The sequence below is a fragment of the Aethalodelphis obliquidens genome, unplaced genomic scaffold (assembly GCF_003676395.1).
Source record: "Aethalodelphis obliquidens isolate GAN/ISIS:26980383/991018 unplaced genomic scaffold, ASM367639v1 scaffold5, whole genome shotgun sequence".
NCBI classification, from domain to species: domain Eukaryota; kingdom Metazoa; phylum Chordata; class Mammalia; order Artiodactyla; family Delphinidae; genus Aethalodelphis; species Aethalodelphis obliquidens.
Window position 1 is genome coordinate 41,032,160 of NW_020837949.1, and position 13,853 is coordinate 41,046,012.

The window sequence follows — 13,853 nt, forward strand, 5'->3', positions numbered from 1 at the left end:
GGGGCTACTCTTGGTTGTGGTGCACGGGCTTCTCATTGTGGTGGCTTTTCTCTTGTTGCAGAGCACAGGCTCTAGGCACGTGGGCTCTAGAGCGCAGGCTCAGTAGTTGTGGTGCACGGGCTCAGTTGCTCCACGGCATGTGGGATCTTCCCAGACCAGGGTTCAAACCTGTGTCCCTTGCATTGGCAGGCGGATTCTTAACCACTGTGCCACCAGGGAAGTCCCCAGGGCTTTTAAATATCCCTTTCTTCTCTCTGGTACTTCTAATTTACTCTCCAAATACATATATTTTCATTTCCCCATTCTAGAATGAAACACTCTATCACCTTCAGTGACTCCTTCCTAGCAAGATGCTGCCTCAGGGAGTGGCATAAAAAGAAAGCATTATAGGACTTAATCTCCTTCACGTGTTTCCACTTCTGCTGTGAGGACTTCAGCACACCTGGTCTACAGGGAAATGTATTCTGTTAAAAAGTGTAAATCTTCGAACAATGTCTTTTTTTGGGGGGAGGGGGCTTGGGCCTTTTATTATTTATGCATTTATTTCATTGTGATCATGGAACGTTTCAAACATAGACAAAAGTAGAAAGAAGAGTGACATGAACTCCTATGTTCCCATCACCCAGCTTCAACAACTAACCACAATTTGTCAATTTAAGTATTCTTTGGATTTTAAGCTCTGCTCAATCCTCTCATATTTACTGTGCAGGGGAAGAGGGAAGAGATAGACCATCTGATTATTAATTAATCTTAACGCTTCTGGAAAACTTGAGCTTTTAATTCTGGGAGTTTTATGAAAATCCTGCCTCTGGGCTAAAGGCTCACAGGCCCAGGCAGGGAGGAGACTAGGCGGCCAGGTGCTAGCAGAGGACCAGACAGCTGCTTCCATAGCCTAATGCTCTACTAGGGAAAGGCTCCATCATTCCGCAGCCTGGCTGGCAATCGAGACTTTCAAAGGCTAAGTGTGCCCAGCGATGATGCCACTTAAGATGCCACGTCTGAGCCCGGCTTTCACTCCTTCTGGAAGACAGAGTCAGTCTGCCGTCTCCTGTCAACTCAAATAGAACAAATCACAGGTTCCGTCCCCGAGAGATGACTTACTGAGTGTCCTACCAAGTTTCTCCACCAGGGGGAACCGTGAGGTGCAGTCTTGGACCCTTACGGGGCCTTTGGGTCTTTTTCAGTGGAATGCAGGCCGGATGACCAGTGTCCACGTGACAGGCTCCACTGGGTGGGGATCTTTCTTTTTGAGAGCTCAGCTGGACCAGTGGACAGTCCAGGATGACACACTGTTGGGAAACCACAAAGCTCATGTTCCAGTTGAGGGGAACTCTGGGGATAAAAATGTAAACAATAAATAATTTAAAATAATTAAAAAGGGCCTCCCTGGTGGTGCAGTGGTTGAGAGTCTGCCTGCCGATGCAGGGGACGCGGATTCGTGCCCCGGTCCGGGAAGATCCCGCATGCCGCGGAGCGGCTGGGCCCGTGAGCCATGGCCGCTGAGCCTGCGCGTCCGGAGCCTGTGCTCCGCAACGGGAGAGGCCACAACAGTGAGAGGCCCGCGTACCGCGAAAAACAAAAATAATAATAATTTTTAAAAAACCGCTGCTGCTTATTGAGCTCTCACCATGTGTCCTGGGGAACGGTTCCCCCTGGAGTTGTGCCCTGTGGTCAGACAGTATGCTAAGAACTTTATAGATGTTATTTATTCTCTGCAACCCTGAGGGATTCTTCCTCGTTTAATAGGTTAGAAACCTGGGACTCAGCCAGACAAGCACAACCTGCAGGGGCCGCACCTTGGACCTGGCAGAGCTGGGTCTCAGCAGCCAGGTCTGCTGGTTCCAAACCCCGGGCCTGTGGCCACCGAGCAATGACCCAACTCCTGGGGCCCTCGGGTGACAAGTGCCCCCACTGTGTCTGTGGTGTGAGTTTGTGTCAAGGCTAAGCAGAAGTCCTGTGCAAACTCCATTATAGCAGGTGTGGCCGATGCAGTTTAGCTCCCCAGCCTCTGGCTCAAACCAAATGACCTTCACAAAGGTTGTTTAACTGGATTTCTTTCCCTCTCTCCTTACTTAAGAAGCCCTTTGCTTACCGCAGTTTTGCTGCAAAAATCTGGCTAAAAGGACTTGGGGCATCTGGTTGGTGAATGCAGGTGGAGCTTTTAACTTTAGATGAGCACCATAAAAGGTCAGCTCAGCTGGGGAGCACCCTTTCCTACCCGCCACGACTTTTCATTCTAACTCGGCTGCTCTCGGCCAAGGCTCAGCCGGCACAGGTTCCGGGCCTCCGGGCGCTGCTCACCCTCCCACTGAAGAGACACCCCCTGGGAGTGGGCGTGGCTGATGCCCAGGTACCTGCAGAGCCCCCAGAAAGGGGCTTCCTTCCCGTGCTCACGACCAGAGATGCTCCTTGGAACCAGGTGGCCCCCAAGGTGGCCTTTGATGGACAACGGGCCCCTTTGACTGCCCATCCGGCCCTGGGCCCAACAAGCCACTGGGTTCCCACTGGTGGTGACGGTGGTCCACACGTTCACTGGGTTAACACTCTCACACGTCAGTGTCGGCAGCACAGGGTTGACATGTGTGCATGGGCTTTGGACTGAGTGTGAATCCCGTCTATTTACTTACTGCTTGTGTGACCTTCAGGAGGTGAAGCACTCTAAGCCTCAGTTTCTTCGGCTGTGAAATCGGCATTACAATCCTGGTCTCACGGGGACCTAAGCGAGAACCCAACCTGGGAAAGGAAAAGGGTGCCTGGTGGCAGTTAACCCACGCTTCCAGCGCCCCCCCCAACACCCCTCACAAAGAAGGACCCTCCTTCCCTCGACACTCCGGGGCTTAGCTTCCTGCGGATCCAGAATCAACAGCTATTCCTCGGGATCCGCGGAGGGAGGCTCTGGGTAGAGAATGAGTAGGCTGGGGAACTGGAGCGGGTGGGGAAGGAGGAAAGGAGATCGTTCTGATGGAACGCTCGTCCAGCACAAGGGAACCCACGGTGTCTGGAGGCACAAATGGTCCTTCAAAGTAACGGACGGTCCGGCAAAGGGCTCAGAGGATGAAGCATGGGATGGGAGGGAGGAGACGATCTAAAGATTCTACAGAGGTCTCGGGGGGTCAATGAGGGTGTGACGGGTGCGTCTGCATGATCTCAAGGTGGGGATGTAAAAGGAGCTCCCGGGGTTCACCATGTTCAGGGCCCTGCAGGCCACAGCCCCCCCAGAGGCGTCAGAAGGGGGCACAAAACACACACAGCAGGGGACCCACCCCCAGGCTCTCGCTGAGGCCAGGCAGGTTCATCTCTGTTTATTTTTTCAAAACAAAACTAAAAATCATCACTCAAAACATTTGAGGAGAGTGCTCAATTTAAAAGCTTCATGGAATTTGCAGCCAGCACATCGCAGACTGGTGGTCAGAAACGGAAGCCCCCGGCGTCGCCCGGGCAGGTCTCTGTCTCTGCCTGCAGCCTCCACTGCTGTTCCCTTCGAGCTGAGGTCCAAGCAGCGGGATGGCCAGCCCAGGGCAGCGGCTGAGGTTGGCAGCATCCGCAGGTCAGAGGCTTTCCAGTTCTCCACGGGCTTCTGATTTGACCATCCAGCACCTTGAGGGCCCGACGTGCTCCCTCCCCCATGAGAGTCCAAAAGCATCTGCAAGGAAGGCAGGCGGGTCAAGGCCCGGGCGCTGGCGCTGTCAGAACGAGGACGAAAGGGCAGGCAGTTCGGGATCTGCATCTTCACCAGGAAGGGCAAACTCGTCGCCTCCAGGGTCAGGGGGTGGAAAACTGATTTGCTGTCATCATCGCTCGTGCTTAATGTTGGCTTCACTTCGCTCCAGGGTGACCCCGTTGCCATTCCGAGGGCCTTCCTTCCTGTTCCAGTCCTTCTCCGTGTAAAACTCGCCGAGCACGGGGCAGTGTTCAGAAGCCACTCCGCCCCAGGACCAGTTATCTGGAATCCAAGGGTTCGTGAGGCCTTCTCTCAGTACAGCCCAGTGGCCTGGAGGCAGAGGGAAGACAGACCCAGAAATCAGGATGGGGGACAGGGTGGAGGTCACAGGCTGGCGGTTGGAGGCCAGTGCTGTATGTCTGCAAGCCTGACAAGACCCCTCAAGTCAGCCGGCTTGTCTGTGCAAACGAGCTGCTTCAGCCCACTGGATGTGCCAGACAAGTGAGGGTTTACCGTGTAGGCCCTGAAACTACCCCGGGTCCAGGCCTCCTGCCCAGTCACACACCCGTCGGCCTACGTGTGGGGGCCGCCGCCTCACTATGCACCACTTCTAATCTGACCGGCAAGGCTAAGTGTTTGACACAGGGACACATGCCCTGCAAAGATGTCTAAAGCGAAGTGAAGGTCCTATTTCACAAAGCAAAGACACTGGGGCAGGGGGGCGGGGCGTGGGGAGGAAGTTCTACAAAAAGAGCAAAGAAGAGAAAGTTAACAGAAGTTTATGAGAAAGTATCTTTAAAGTCAAGATTTAGAAATATATGAAGCAGGAGGTACGTTTAAGAAACAATGAGGGCTTCCCTGGTGGCGCAGTGGTTGAGAGTCCGCCTGCTGATGCGGGGGACATGGGTTCGTGCCCCGGTCCGGGAAGATCCCACATGCCGCGGAGCGGCTGGGCCCGTGAGCCATGGCCGCTGAGCCTGCGCGTCCGGAGCCTGTGCTCCGCAAGGGGAGAGGCCACAACAGTGAGAGGCCCGCGTACCGCAAAAAAACAAACAAACAAACAAAACAATGAAATAGTCACAAAAGCAAGGACAGAGCAATTAGAAGCACTGGCGCGGCCCTCAGTGAGAACCGTCGCGGATAATTAAGTGCATCCAGACCTGGGCTCTGGCGTGAGCTGTGCCTGCCCAGGTGACAGTTCCATGATGGTGGCAACTCCTCCCTGCACCTCGGTTTCTACAACTTAAGAGCAGGGGATAGATGAGACGATCTCTACCTTCCTCCCGGCCCTGCGCTCTCGGGCGCTCCAGTTCCCTGGGTGACAGCACTGCCCTCCCACCGGGCCCCATGGCAGCCTGCCATTGGCCTTGGTCTGGCCAGCAGTGCGTTTCTGCAAATTGCACCTTGCCTAGTTTGATAGCCGTCACTCCCTGAGACCCACTTTCTTCGCCCTTTGGATTCTCCCCTGACACCGTCCAACAGGAAATTCTAGTCCTGAGGACCTAAGTCTTGGCTGCACGCTGGGGTCTCACAGTGGACCTCAGCGTTGGCACCTAAAGACTTTTTTAATGTCTCACTGAAGTATAATCTGCATCCACTGGTGCTTAGCAAAGCTTCCAGGTAGAACTGAGAACCACCGTTCTTGTCCTTCACCAAAAGACCTGCTGCTTCCACATTTCTGTTTATGACTGTTTCATGACCCAGAGTCTGTTCAGCAAGTGACTGGTTTGGGGAGGAGTGCTTTTCAGTGCTGAGATTACCCACCACACCCTGGTCCTGGTGGAGTCCTGTCTAAAGAACTTTTCCATCCTATCGTGATGCCAGGTGACATGTCAGCTCACCTCCAACTGCTGCTCCTCAGGCCACAACACAGCGCCTGAATGTGACAGGGCTTGAGGAGTGTTTGCGGAAGGGGCTAAGTGTCCTTAAAATTAGCCTAAGGTATCAGCTCATCTTGGAATTGGGGGATGCCGCCAGTCCGGAACCAGGTTTGCCCAAGACACACTTGCTTTGGCTCTGCTGCAGATCAGTGAATGCCTTTTATTATTTTTCACACCCCCTTCACTCTTAAAAGTGGCTCTGTTTGAATGATAATTATACAGCCACCTAAGCAATAACCTGATAAATGCCCACAGAGGAGGGAAGGTCACTCCTGGCTCTTGCTGAAACCAGATAATCCAGAACTGTCAGCTCAGACAGGCGATCCTCACTCTGTTTCCAAACAGCACTTGGGCTTTACCTGTGAAAACCTTCTTTAAGCTTTTACTGATCCAGATGTTGTCCAGAGTCTTCGAGCCTTGAGGATTCTTGGTGCTGATGTTGGTAAAGGTGTGTGCGGGGACCAGGTGGTGGAATTTTTCTTTCCTCAAGATATCATAGTCACTGCTGTCTGGCCCCTGGCCGAAATCTCCTAAAACGATCACCTCTTTTTCGCCTGGAAGTGGAAGAAAGAAATTCAGGAATGTAAGAGGTGGTGGGAAGTCAACACAACACGGACCACAACTCATTTAAGTAGGATCATGACTCTCTGAATTGACTCTCCAGGGTTAGGACTGTGGCGTGGTTCTTATTCTCCCAATTTTTCCAAATTGCTTGTCCAACAAACACCCCCCCCCCAAACTTTAGGAGTAGGTTAGTGACACATTTGGAAATGGGGGGCAATGTGATAAGAGAGATCACCTCTGTTCCGGATCATGGGTTCCAAATCTTATAGCACAGAAAGCCCTGAGGGTCTTCCCCAGATATTTAACAAAAGCTCAACAAACATTTATTGAGCACAGAGGGAAGACCAGGTGAAGACACAGGGAGAGGACGGCCATCTACAAGCCAAGGAGAAGCCTCAGGAGAAACCAACCCTGCCAGCACCTTGATCATGGACTTTCCAGCCTCCAGAACTGTGAGAAAATAAATGTCTGTTGTTTATGCCACCCAGCCTGTGGTATTTTGTTAGGGCAGCCCTAGCACACTAATACAGGGCCAAAGTGGAAAGCTTTTATCTTTCAGTATTTTCAACATTTCTCTCATAGTTTGATTTACTAGAATAAGTGGGATAGTTATGAAGTATTTTCCAAAGTGAGGAGACACTCAGAAAGGACAGTGGGCCCCAGCTAGGCTCCCTGGGATTCCCATCCACTGCCTCACTGTCACTTCCTGTCTCGAGATTCCCTTCCGGGGAGCCACGTTGTCATAGGGAGTGGCGTTTCTGTTGCACCTTGTAAGGAAAGCTTTAAGCAAAGCAATTAATAAACTAGGGCCAAAGGCATCCGAGACACTCAGCAAAATCTTCCTGGACACGAATTATGTTGCAATAATAATGGCTGAAGAAATCTAAAGTGAAACAACACAAGCCACCAGCAGAGGGCACTCGCGCACCGCACATGACGCCCTCCTCCAGGGGACGTGACGGACAGCAGAGGACGGGAGCAAGGCCTTCCTGCTACCATTGTGTGACCAACAGAGAGGTAACCGTAGCCCTCAAGCTAGATCGTAACAACCTTGGCACCCAAAGCAGGGCGAGCCCAACCAAGCTGTCTTGAGAAATCGGTGCCAACTTCCAACAGGAAAGCCAACTTGAGAATAATACAAGTAACAACGTATATGTGGCCAGTGTTAATGACCGAGCCCTCACCGTGCGCCGGGCCCTCTTGCAGGTAAGAAGCTGAGGCTCTGCGAGGTGGAAGGGCTTGCCCAAAGTCACCGAGCTAGCCCGCAAATCCAGGGCTCTTTACAAAGAGCTAGGATGGAAAAGCCCCACACATCTGGAACAGAGCCTGCTGCCTGGCGGACGAGCGATCAACACACAGGAGAGAAATGGTGGACGAAGCACGAAGAAAACCGCAGAATTAAGGTGCCGTGTATTTTTGAAAAGGAATGAAGAGAAAGATGCTACCTTTATTGACTATCAAGGAAAACTGAAGTTAGGAAAGGCTGAGGCAGAAGGTTCCCCATATCATGAGAGAGGTTTTCATTGGGGTGCAGACCTGAAAAATTCGGGCCAAAAAAAGACAACTCTGAAACCAGGAGAGATGCTGGTGTCCTGGGTCAATAAACCCAGCTCTGTGTAACTTCAGGAATGAAAATAACAGCTCTTTTTGAACTGACAGGTCCCGTTTCTTACAACTCACCTTCTTTTGGTTAAAGTGGTTTGGTAATGACATCGAGACAGTCCTTGCCTCTAAGAATCCACAGATGTGCAGGCGCCTGATCTCTCCCAGGGAGCTGTGCGCCAGGGTGGGCTCTTGAGTCATTCTCTTAGTTTCTAGGAGTGAAGGGAGAATGCCTGGGGCTGACTTCCTCAGAGACCCTAGATTTACAAAATGCCAGCAACAATAGCAGGAGCCAGTCCCCAGCGGAAGAAGGTCTTACCCAGACGTCAAGCATGACTTTGCCCTGTTTCACTCTTGCTGAGTTCACAGAACAGGCCCCGTGGGGTCTGAAAGAAGAAACTTCCATCTGAGGATAGGCACTCCACCCCCAGCCCCTGCTGACTCCAACCCGAGTACCAGACAAAGGCAGAAAGGCCCAGAGTTTGCTAATCAAATCGGCTCTGCTTACTCTGATAGAAAGAAGCCTGTGGAATAAAGGCTTAGTCTCTGTTTTAGCTGAGCCACTTCTGCTCATCGATTTACCCTTGTTGCCCCTCGGGCAGGCTGCAGCACTTCCTGAATCCTCGGCTCTGCCGTGTTAACAGCAAACTGGATGTTAGCTACAAGCAGGGGGACATGGGGACGTAAGTCACTGTCCTTACATGGGCATGTCAAGGCCTAGCCAGGCTGTGGGTCAACAGTCCCCTGGCAACTTGGAACAATACCCTGCCCAGGTTTTCTGACAAAAACCTGCTCCCTGCCCGGATATCAGAAAAAACAGTGAGGGCCTAAGGTTACCAGAGAAGTTAGGAACTGGCATCTTGCCTTTCTGCTTCCGTGTAAAGGAAAAGCTTGAGATCAAGAACAATAGAAACGTCCACAGATTTAAAAGCTATCAAGTCATCCTTTTTAATAGGTTAGAAAGTAGCTGTAGAGGAAAAGCTTGAGATCAAGAACAATAGAAATGTCCACAGATTTAAAAGCTATCAAGTCATCCTTTTTAATAGGTTAGAAAGTAGCTGTAGGTGAACGATTTCCCACATAGCTGCTCCTTGGATGAAGTATCTCAACTTGAACATCTTTCCGACTTTTTTTTAGCCCAAAGACTCATAATTTAAGGAGAACGCTGGTCACAGCACAACCTGGTTCGAGATGTAAGCTGCCTATCAGTGTTATCAGTGTTCATAACAGCATTATTTACAACAGCCAAAAGATGGAAAGAGCCCACGTGTCCACTGACCGACGAATGGAATGGTCTTTGGCCCTAAAAAGAATTTTGACATATACTACGAGCCATGAAGACATAATGTCAGTGAAATAAACCAGCCGTAAAAGGACAAATATTGTAAGATTCCACTGACATGAGATATCTAGAGCGGTCAGGCTCATAGAAAACAGAAGGTAGAAAGGTGGCTGTCAGGGTCTGGGAGGAAAGGGAGAATGGGGAGTTCGTGTTTAATGGGTACAGAGTTTCAGTTCGGGAAGATAAAAGAAGTTCTACAGATGGATGGTGGTGATGGTTGTAAAACAATGTCAAGGTACTTAATACCAGTGACTCGTCCACTTAAAAACGGTGAAGATGGTAAATTTCATGTTACGTATATTTTACCATGATAAAAATCTTTTCAAACTGTAAATGTGTAGTTTGACTGAGTTATTTTTGTAGCCAAATCTTCAAAAATCACCTTTTGGGGGGCACCAGTTCAACAAGGGAAAACAAGGCTTAGCGACTGAGGGAATATTGGTCAAGACTCTAGAATATGGGAGAGAACTGCAGGCCTCCAGCTGTGAACCCTCACCTGGAGAAACGCAGTGCTCTGAAAAGCCAAGCCCGACGGAGCACATCCCAGTCTTTACAGCCGTGTCAACTTTTCCTTCTGGGAAACCGCGCACAGAAAACCTTCTGTGTTACTGGGACAGGAGCCTGGAAAGCAGAGTGCCCCACCTTTCTTCTGAAGTTCTGTCCTTTTCAATGTTCTCTTAAACCCTCTGGCATTTTTGTGAGTCAACTCATGTCCGCTGAGCCCCTGCTATGTGCTGGGTCCTCCCTCAGACGGTTACCACGCCCCTGGGCGCCCTGTGAGGTTAGCACTGTCAGCCCCCATCAGATGGGGCTTGAAGGGTGGTGACTTGCCGGATGTCCTACAGCTGTCCTACAGCTGAAAGAGCTAAGATTAAAATCTAGCTTTTCTGTCGGCTTCAGGGCTCCTTTGACAAGGTCGGCATCCCACCAGAGAGAAAAATTCAACTTACGGCTCGTCAGGACTTTCCCACTCCCCTTGTCACCAACTGTCTTTCACAAGAAGAGCAGGTGCAGATCTGCAGGAAGGACCACCACAGGGGCACACCCGGGGCAGCGGAGCCCACGATGGGTGTCACGGGGGAGGGTACCATCACTTAGATTTTTCCCTCCTAATCCTTTCCATCAAAGAGAGGCTGGAGAGCCACAAAACCAACACCGTGGAATCCGCACGCTAGACCCACAGAGACAAAGCTGTCAGCATGCCCGGGGCAGCTGGGCTCCCCGGGATGCAGGCGGTGTGGTGGTTTCCCATGCATTACTCAGCATGCATCGCCACCTATAGGACGGCCAGCCTAAGGGAGGGTAGAGATGCTCCGAAGAGGTGACCCCCGCCTGCCGTGCAGAAGTGGGGGCTGCTGGCCCAGCCGCAGAGAAAGACGGTTTCCTACCTTTCAGGGTTTCCTGCAAGGTCTGCACGAAGCTAGCCCAGCAGTGGCTGTCACTGTGACTCTTGCTGGGGTTCTCACCCCCTGGGAGGGTCAGGGCTGCCAGGTGAAGGTTCACCAGGGTCAAGTCATGACTTCCCACCTGGGCAACAGGAAACAAATCATCAGGGACAGGCGGAGATGTTCTTCCTGCCTGTACCCGTTACCTCCGCCCCATGAATAGCTTCCTGCACGACACCGACAATGGGAAACGCACACAAGGCCAGCACCCCCTGGAGAGAAGGCAAGGCGGCCACCGGAAGAGTCCTCTGAGGCCCCTGCAGGACCGAGACCTGTCTTGTCCTATCGGTGTACCCCTTACATTTCACCCCCTACTCCTCCTTAGGGCCAGGAAAATTGGGCACATCTAGAAATGTCCAATTTTTGTAGCTTTTTTCCTTCTGAGCAGCTATGAGAGAGGAAGAGGCAGCTCTAGCAGCTGGTTAGCAGCTTCGTTAACAAAGACCTGGGGCTCTTCCCCACGGGGCCAGCCCGCCACCCCCTGCCAGGACCCGCTGACGGGCCCTACCACCTTCCCCCCTCCCCCTCCCCATGTGTTCTCTTCCCTCCAGAGACCACTGCGCCCTGAGGTTTACTTTCACCTGATTTCAAACATGTGAAGAACGAAAGCTGCCCGAACCCTGGCGGCACACAGGCTATGCCCATCCTGTGTCCCCAGGGCAGGTGAGGAAGCGCAAAGTCGGGGTCGGTCTCCCAAGCCCCGCAGCACTGCTCAGCTGCTCTGGGTTTGGCAACCCCGCCCTTCTGTTTGTCATGGCAACAAACACCAAACCCTACCAGGAAGTGGAGGTGCAGAGGGAGCCCCTGGGAAGTGGAGGCTACCAGTTTCGTTTTACAGATGTGACCCCAGTTTGCCAAGGCCAGTGCCCAGCCGGGAGAGCTCCCGCTGCAGCTGTGGCTCTGACCCCGGGGGAACCACCGTAAGGCCGTGGGCGGGGAAAACCTGCCTGGAGAGAGAAGCCACATCTCTGTCCCTACAACTTGCCTGGCCTAGGATGAGACACAAAGTAGAGGAGGCTACGTGCCTGTCTAGGGGATCGCTTCATTTAGAGGATCTGGGCCAGTAATTTGTGATCTGAAAGCATTTCTCTTTGGCCGTTAAAAACAGCCTGCCCCCTAGAGACACTGGCTGGTTCTGCCTGTTGCCTTGCTTGGCCAAAGCCAGTACAGTCACTTTACATAGAAAAGGGACCCAGGGAAGAGGTGATACCTAGCTGATTTATGCATCAGTACCATAAGCACAACACGCAGACACCCCCGGGCGTGTGTGTGCACACGGAACGCCAGCATCTCTGCAAGCACGGGTGCGAGGCGGGATGAGCTTGGGCTAGACCTCGACCAGAGTCACCACAGCCCCCAGCATATGGGCTGCCCCAGCCCCGTGCCACCAGGGAGAGACCGTGCTGAGGTCTGTGGCAACTCTCAGGCTCCAGAACTGCTCTGGAGCATAGAGAACCCAGACACCCTGCAGGTGGCTTGCTGGGGACCACTCCTGCCTGACCCTGTCACTTCACGGGGTTAAGGCCAGCTGCTGACTTGGTGATCTGTTTAGGCTGCTGCCTTCTCCTCCTTCCTGCTGCCCAGCTTCTGACTGTTTGCTGTGCCTTAATACTTCCCAGAGGCGTCCAGGGCAACCGAAGAGGCAGCTCAGTCTGCTTGCTGCTCCCGGCTCTGGTGAGACAGGGCTCATCTGGAGGTGTCAGTTACAGGGCTGCCCTCACCCCACCGCCCAGAAGCTTCTTCTGAGCTCCTTCCAAACCCAAATGACCTCTCGAGGGTCCCCCCTCTCCCTGGTAAGAGAAGGGGGGTCCTCAGAGCAGTTCTGCTGCCCTCTAATCCAACAATTCCCAAAGGCCCAGCATCCTTAACCAGCGCAGGGAGAATGGAAGAAGCACTGGAGGTGCTTTTGAAAACCGGACATTCTGTGTGTCTGGGGCAGGGTACAGGAAACGCTGATTTTAAGAAAATCTCTCCAGGTGATTCTGCTGTTTATCAGGTTTGAAAGGCAACCACCTGATCTCCTTCCTGCCCAGAGGTCAAAGTCAGCAGAGCTAGAGTTCCCCCAGATCCCTTTCATTCCTGCTCTGGACAAGTTCCCAGCCAAGGGAACCCCAAGAGTGCATGCTGACCCAGCCCTGAGAGAGAAGAAAACCAAAGCATAAAGATGAGCTTCTCTGGCTCCCAGTTCAAAAGGGGACTTTTTTTCCTTTTTAGAAGGAGTGGCCCTTCACGGCAACATGAGCAAAGGGTACCTTGAACCTCACGAGGTACGGGCTGGGGCCTGTGGGCTTCCCGTGCCCATTGCCAGGCGAGCTCTCCTGCCAGGTGGCATCTCTCAGTTCCACCCCAGCCGCGGTGTCCCACAGGAACCCTGCAAACCCAGCGCCCTGCGGGAGAAGATGAGGCGTTAGTGTGCAGAGGGGTCTGTCTGGTGGTGGGGCTCAGCCCGGAGCTGGGGAAGCGGCAGGTGAGGCCAGGAGGAGACGAGGGGGGAAGCAGCAGGCTCTACACCGGGTCCTGGGGTTACCTGCCCAAGGCCTGTTTCTGAGACAAAAGCACATCTAAAAGCCACGGCATGTTCCTCCCTGTTCCCCCGCCAAATTTCCCGGACAGGCAATTTCAGAGAGTTGCACATACAGCCGGGGTGCCAGGGCTCTACTTTTGGGGGGATTGGGTGCAGCCCAGACTAGGCATGGAGTTAACTTTTTTTTTTTTTTTTGCGGTACGCGGGCCTCTCACTGTTGTGGGCTCTCCCGTTGCGGAGCACAGGCTCCGGACGCGCAGGCTCAGCGGCCACGGCTCACGGACCCAGCCGCTCCGCGGCATGTGGGATCTTCCCGGACCGGGGCACGAACCTGTGTCCCCTGAATCGGCAGGCGGACTCTCAACCACTGCGCCACCAGGGAAGCCCCCTGGAGTTATCTTTTTAATCATCTCCTCCCATGAGGTAGCCACTCACACGCCCATCTGTCAGATGAAGACTCAGCTGCTCAGAGAGGTTAAGTAACTCCCCCGAAACCCCACAGCTGGTAAATGGCAATGCTGAGGGTCAAATATAAGACTCCAAGGGGTGGTTTTGCTTACTGATTAGTTGCTGCTGATAACAACTGGGGCCTGGCACCTAGCAGAAGCTCAATAAATATTTGCTGGATGAAGAGACATCAGGGCTACCAGTCCCAGTGGTTTAGAACTGGTCAAAGGCTCTCCTCAGGCTTGCGGGGCTGCACACAGGGGTGTGAAGCCCCGGTGCAGGGCACTGAGAAGGCCGGTGAGTGGGGCAGATGGATGGGGGTGGTGTCAGCAGGGTCAAGGGCTTGGGGCTAAATAAACCCCTGCACCTCTGGCCATCAGAGGGGCCG

At 52.9% G+C, this 13,853-nt stretch overlaps 1 protein-coding gene across 4 annotated transcripts in view; it reads right to left on the reverse strand.

The window, feature by feature from the left end:
• Nucleotides 1-207: 207 nt before the first annotated feature.
• The window catches only part of EEPD1 (endonuclease/exonuclease/phosphatase family domain containing 1), a 120,793-nt gene continuing 107,147 nt past the window's right edge, over nt 208-13,853 (reverse strand). Inside the window, exons 5-9 of one of the 4 annotated variants that reach the window (XR_003431933.1) lie at nt 12,747-12,881; nt 10,438-10,576; nt 5,901-6,095; nt 2,628-2,733; nt 208-1,289 (exon numbers count right to left, since the gene is read on the reverse strand). Coding sequence is in view for 2 of the 4 variants with exons in the window: in XM_027102191.1 (XP_026957992.1) it covers nt 3,792-3,991; nt 5,901-6,095; nt 10,438-10,576; nt 12,747-12,881 (669 nt within the window). In the remaining 2 variants the exon portion in view is untranslated. Of the gene's footprint in view, nt 1,333-2,177; nt 2,734-3,281; nt 3,992-5,900; nt 6,096-10,437; nt 10,577-12,746; nt 12,882-13,853 lie in introns of those variants that run through there. The other 3 variants (XR_003431932.1, XM_027102192.1, XM_027102191.1) reach the window with 3 other exon arrangements.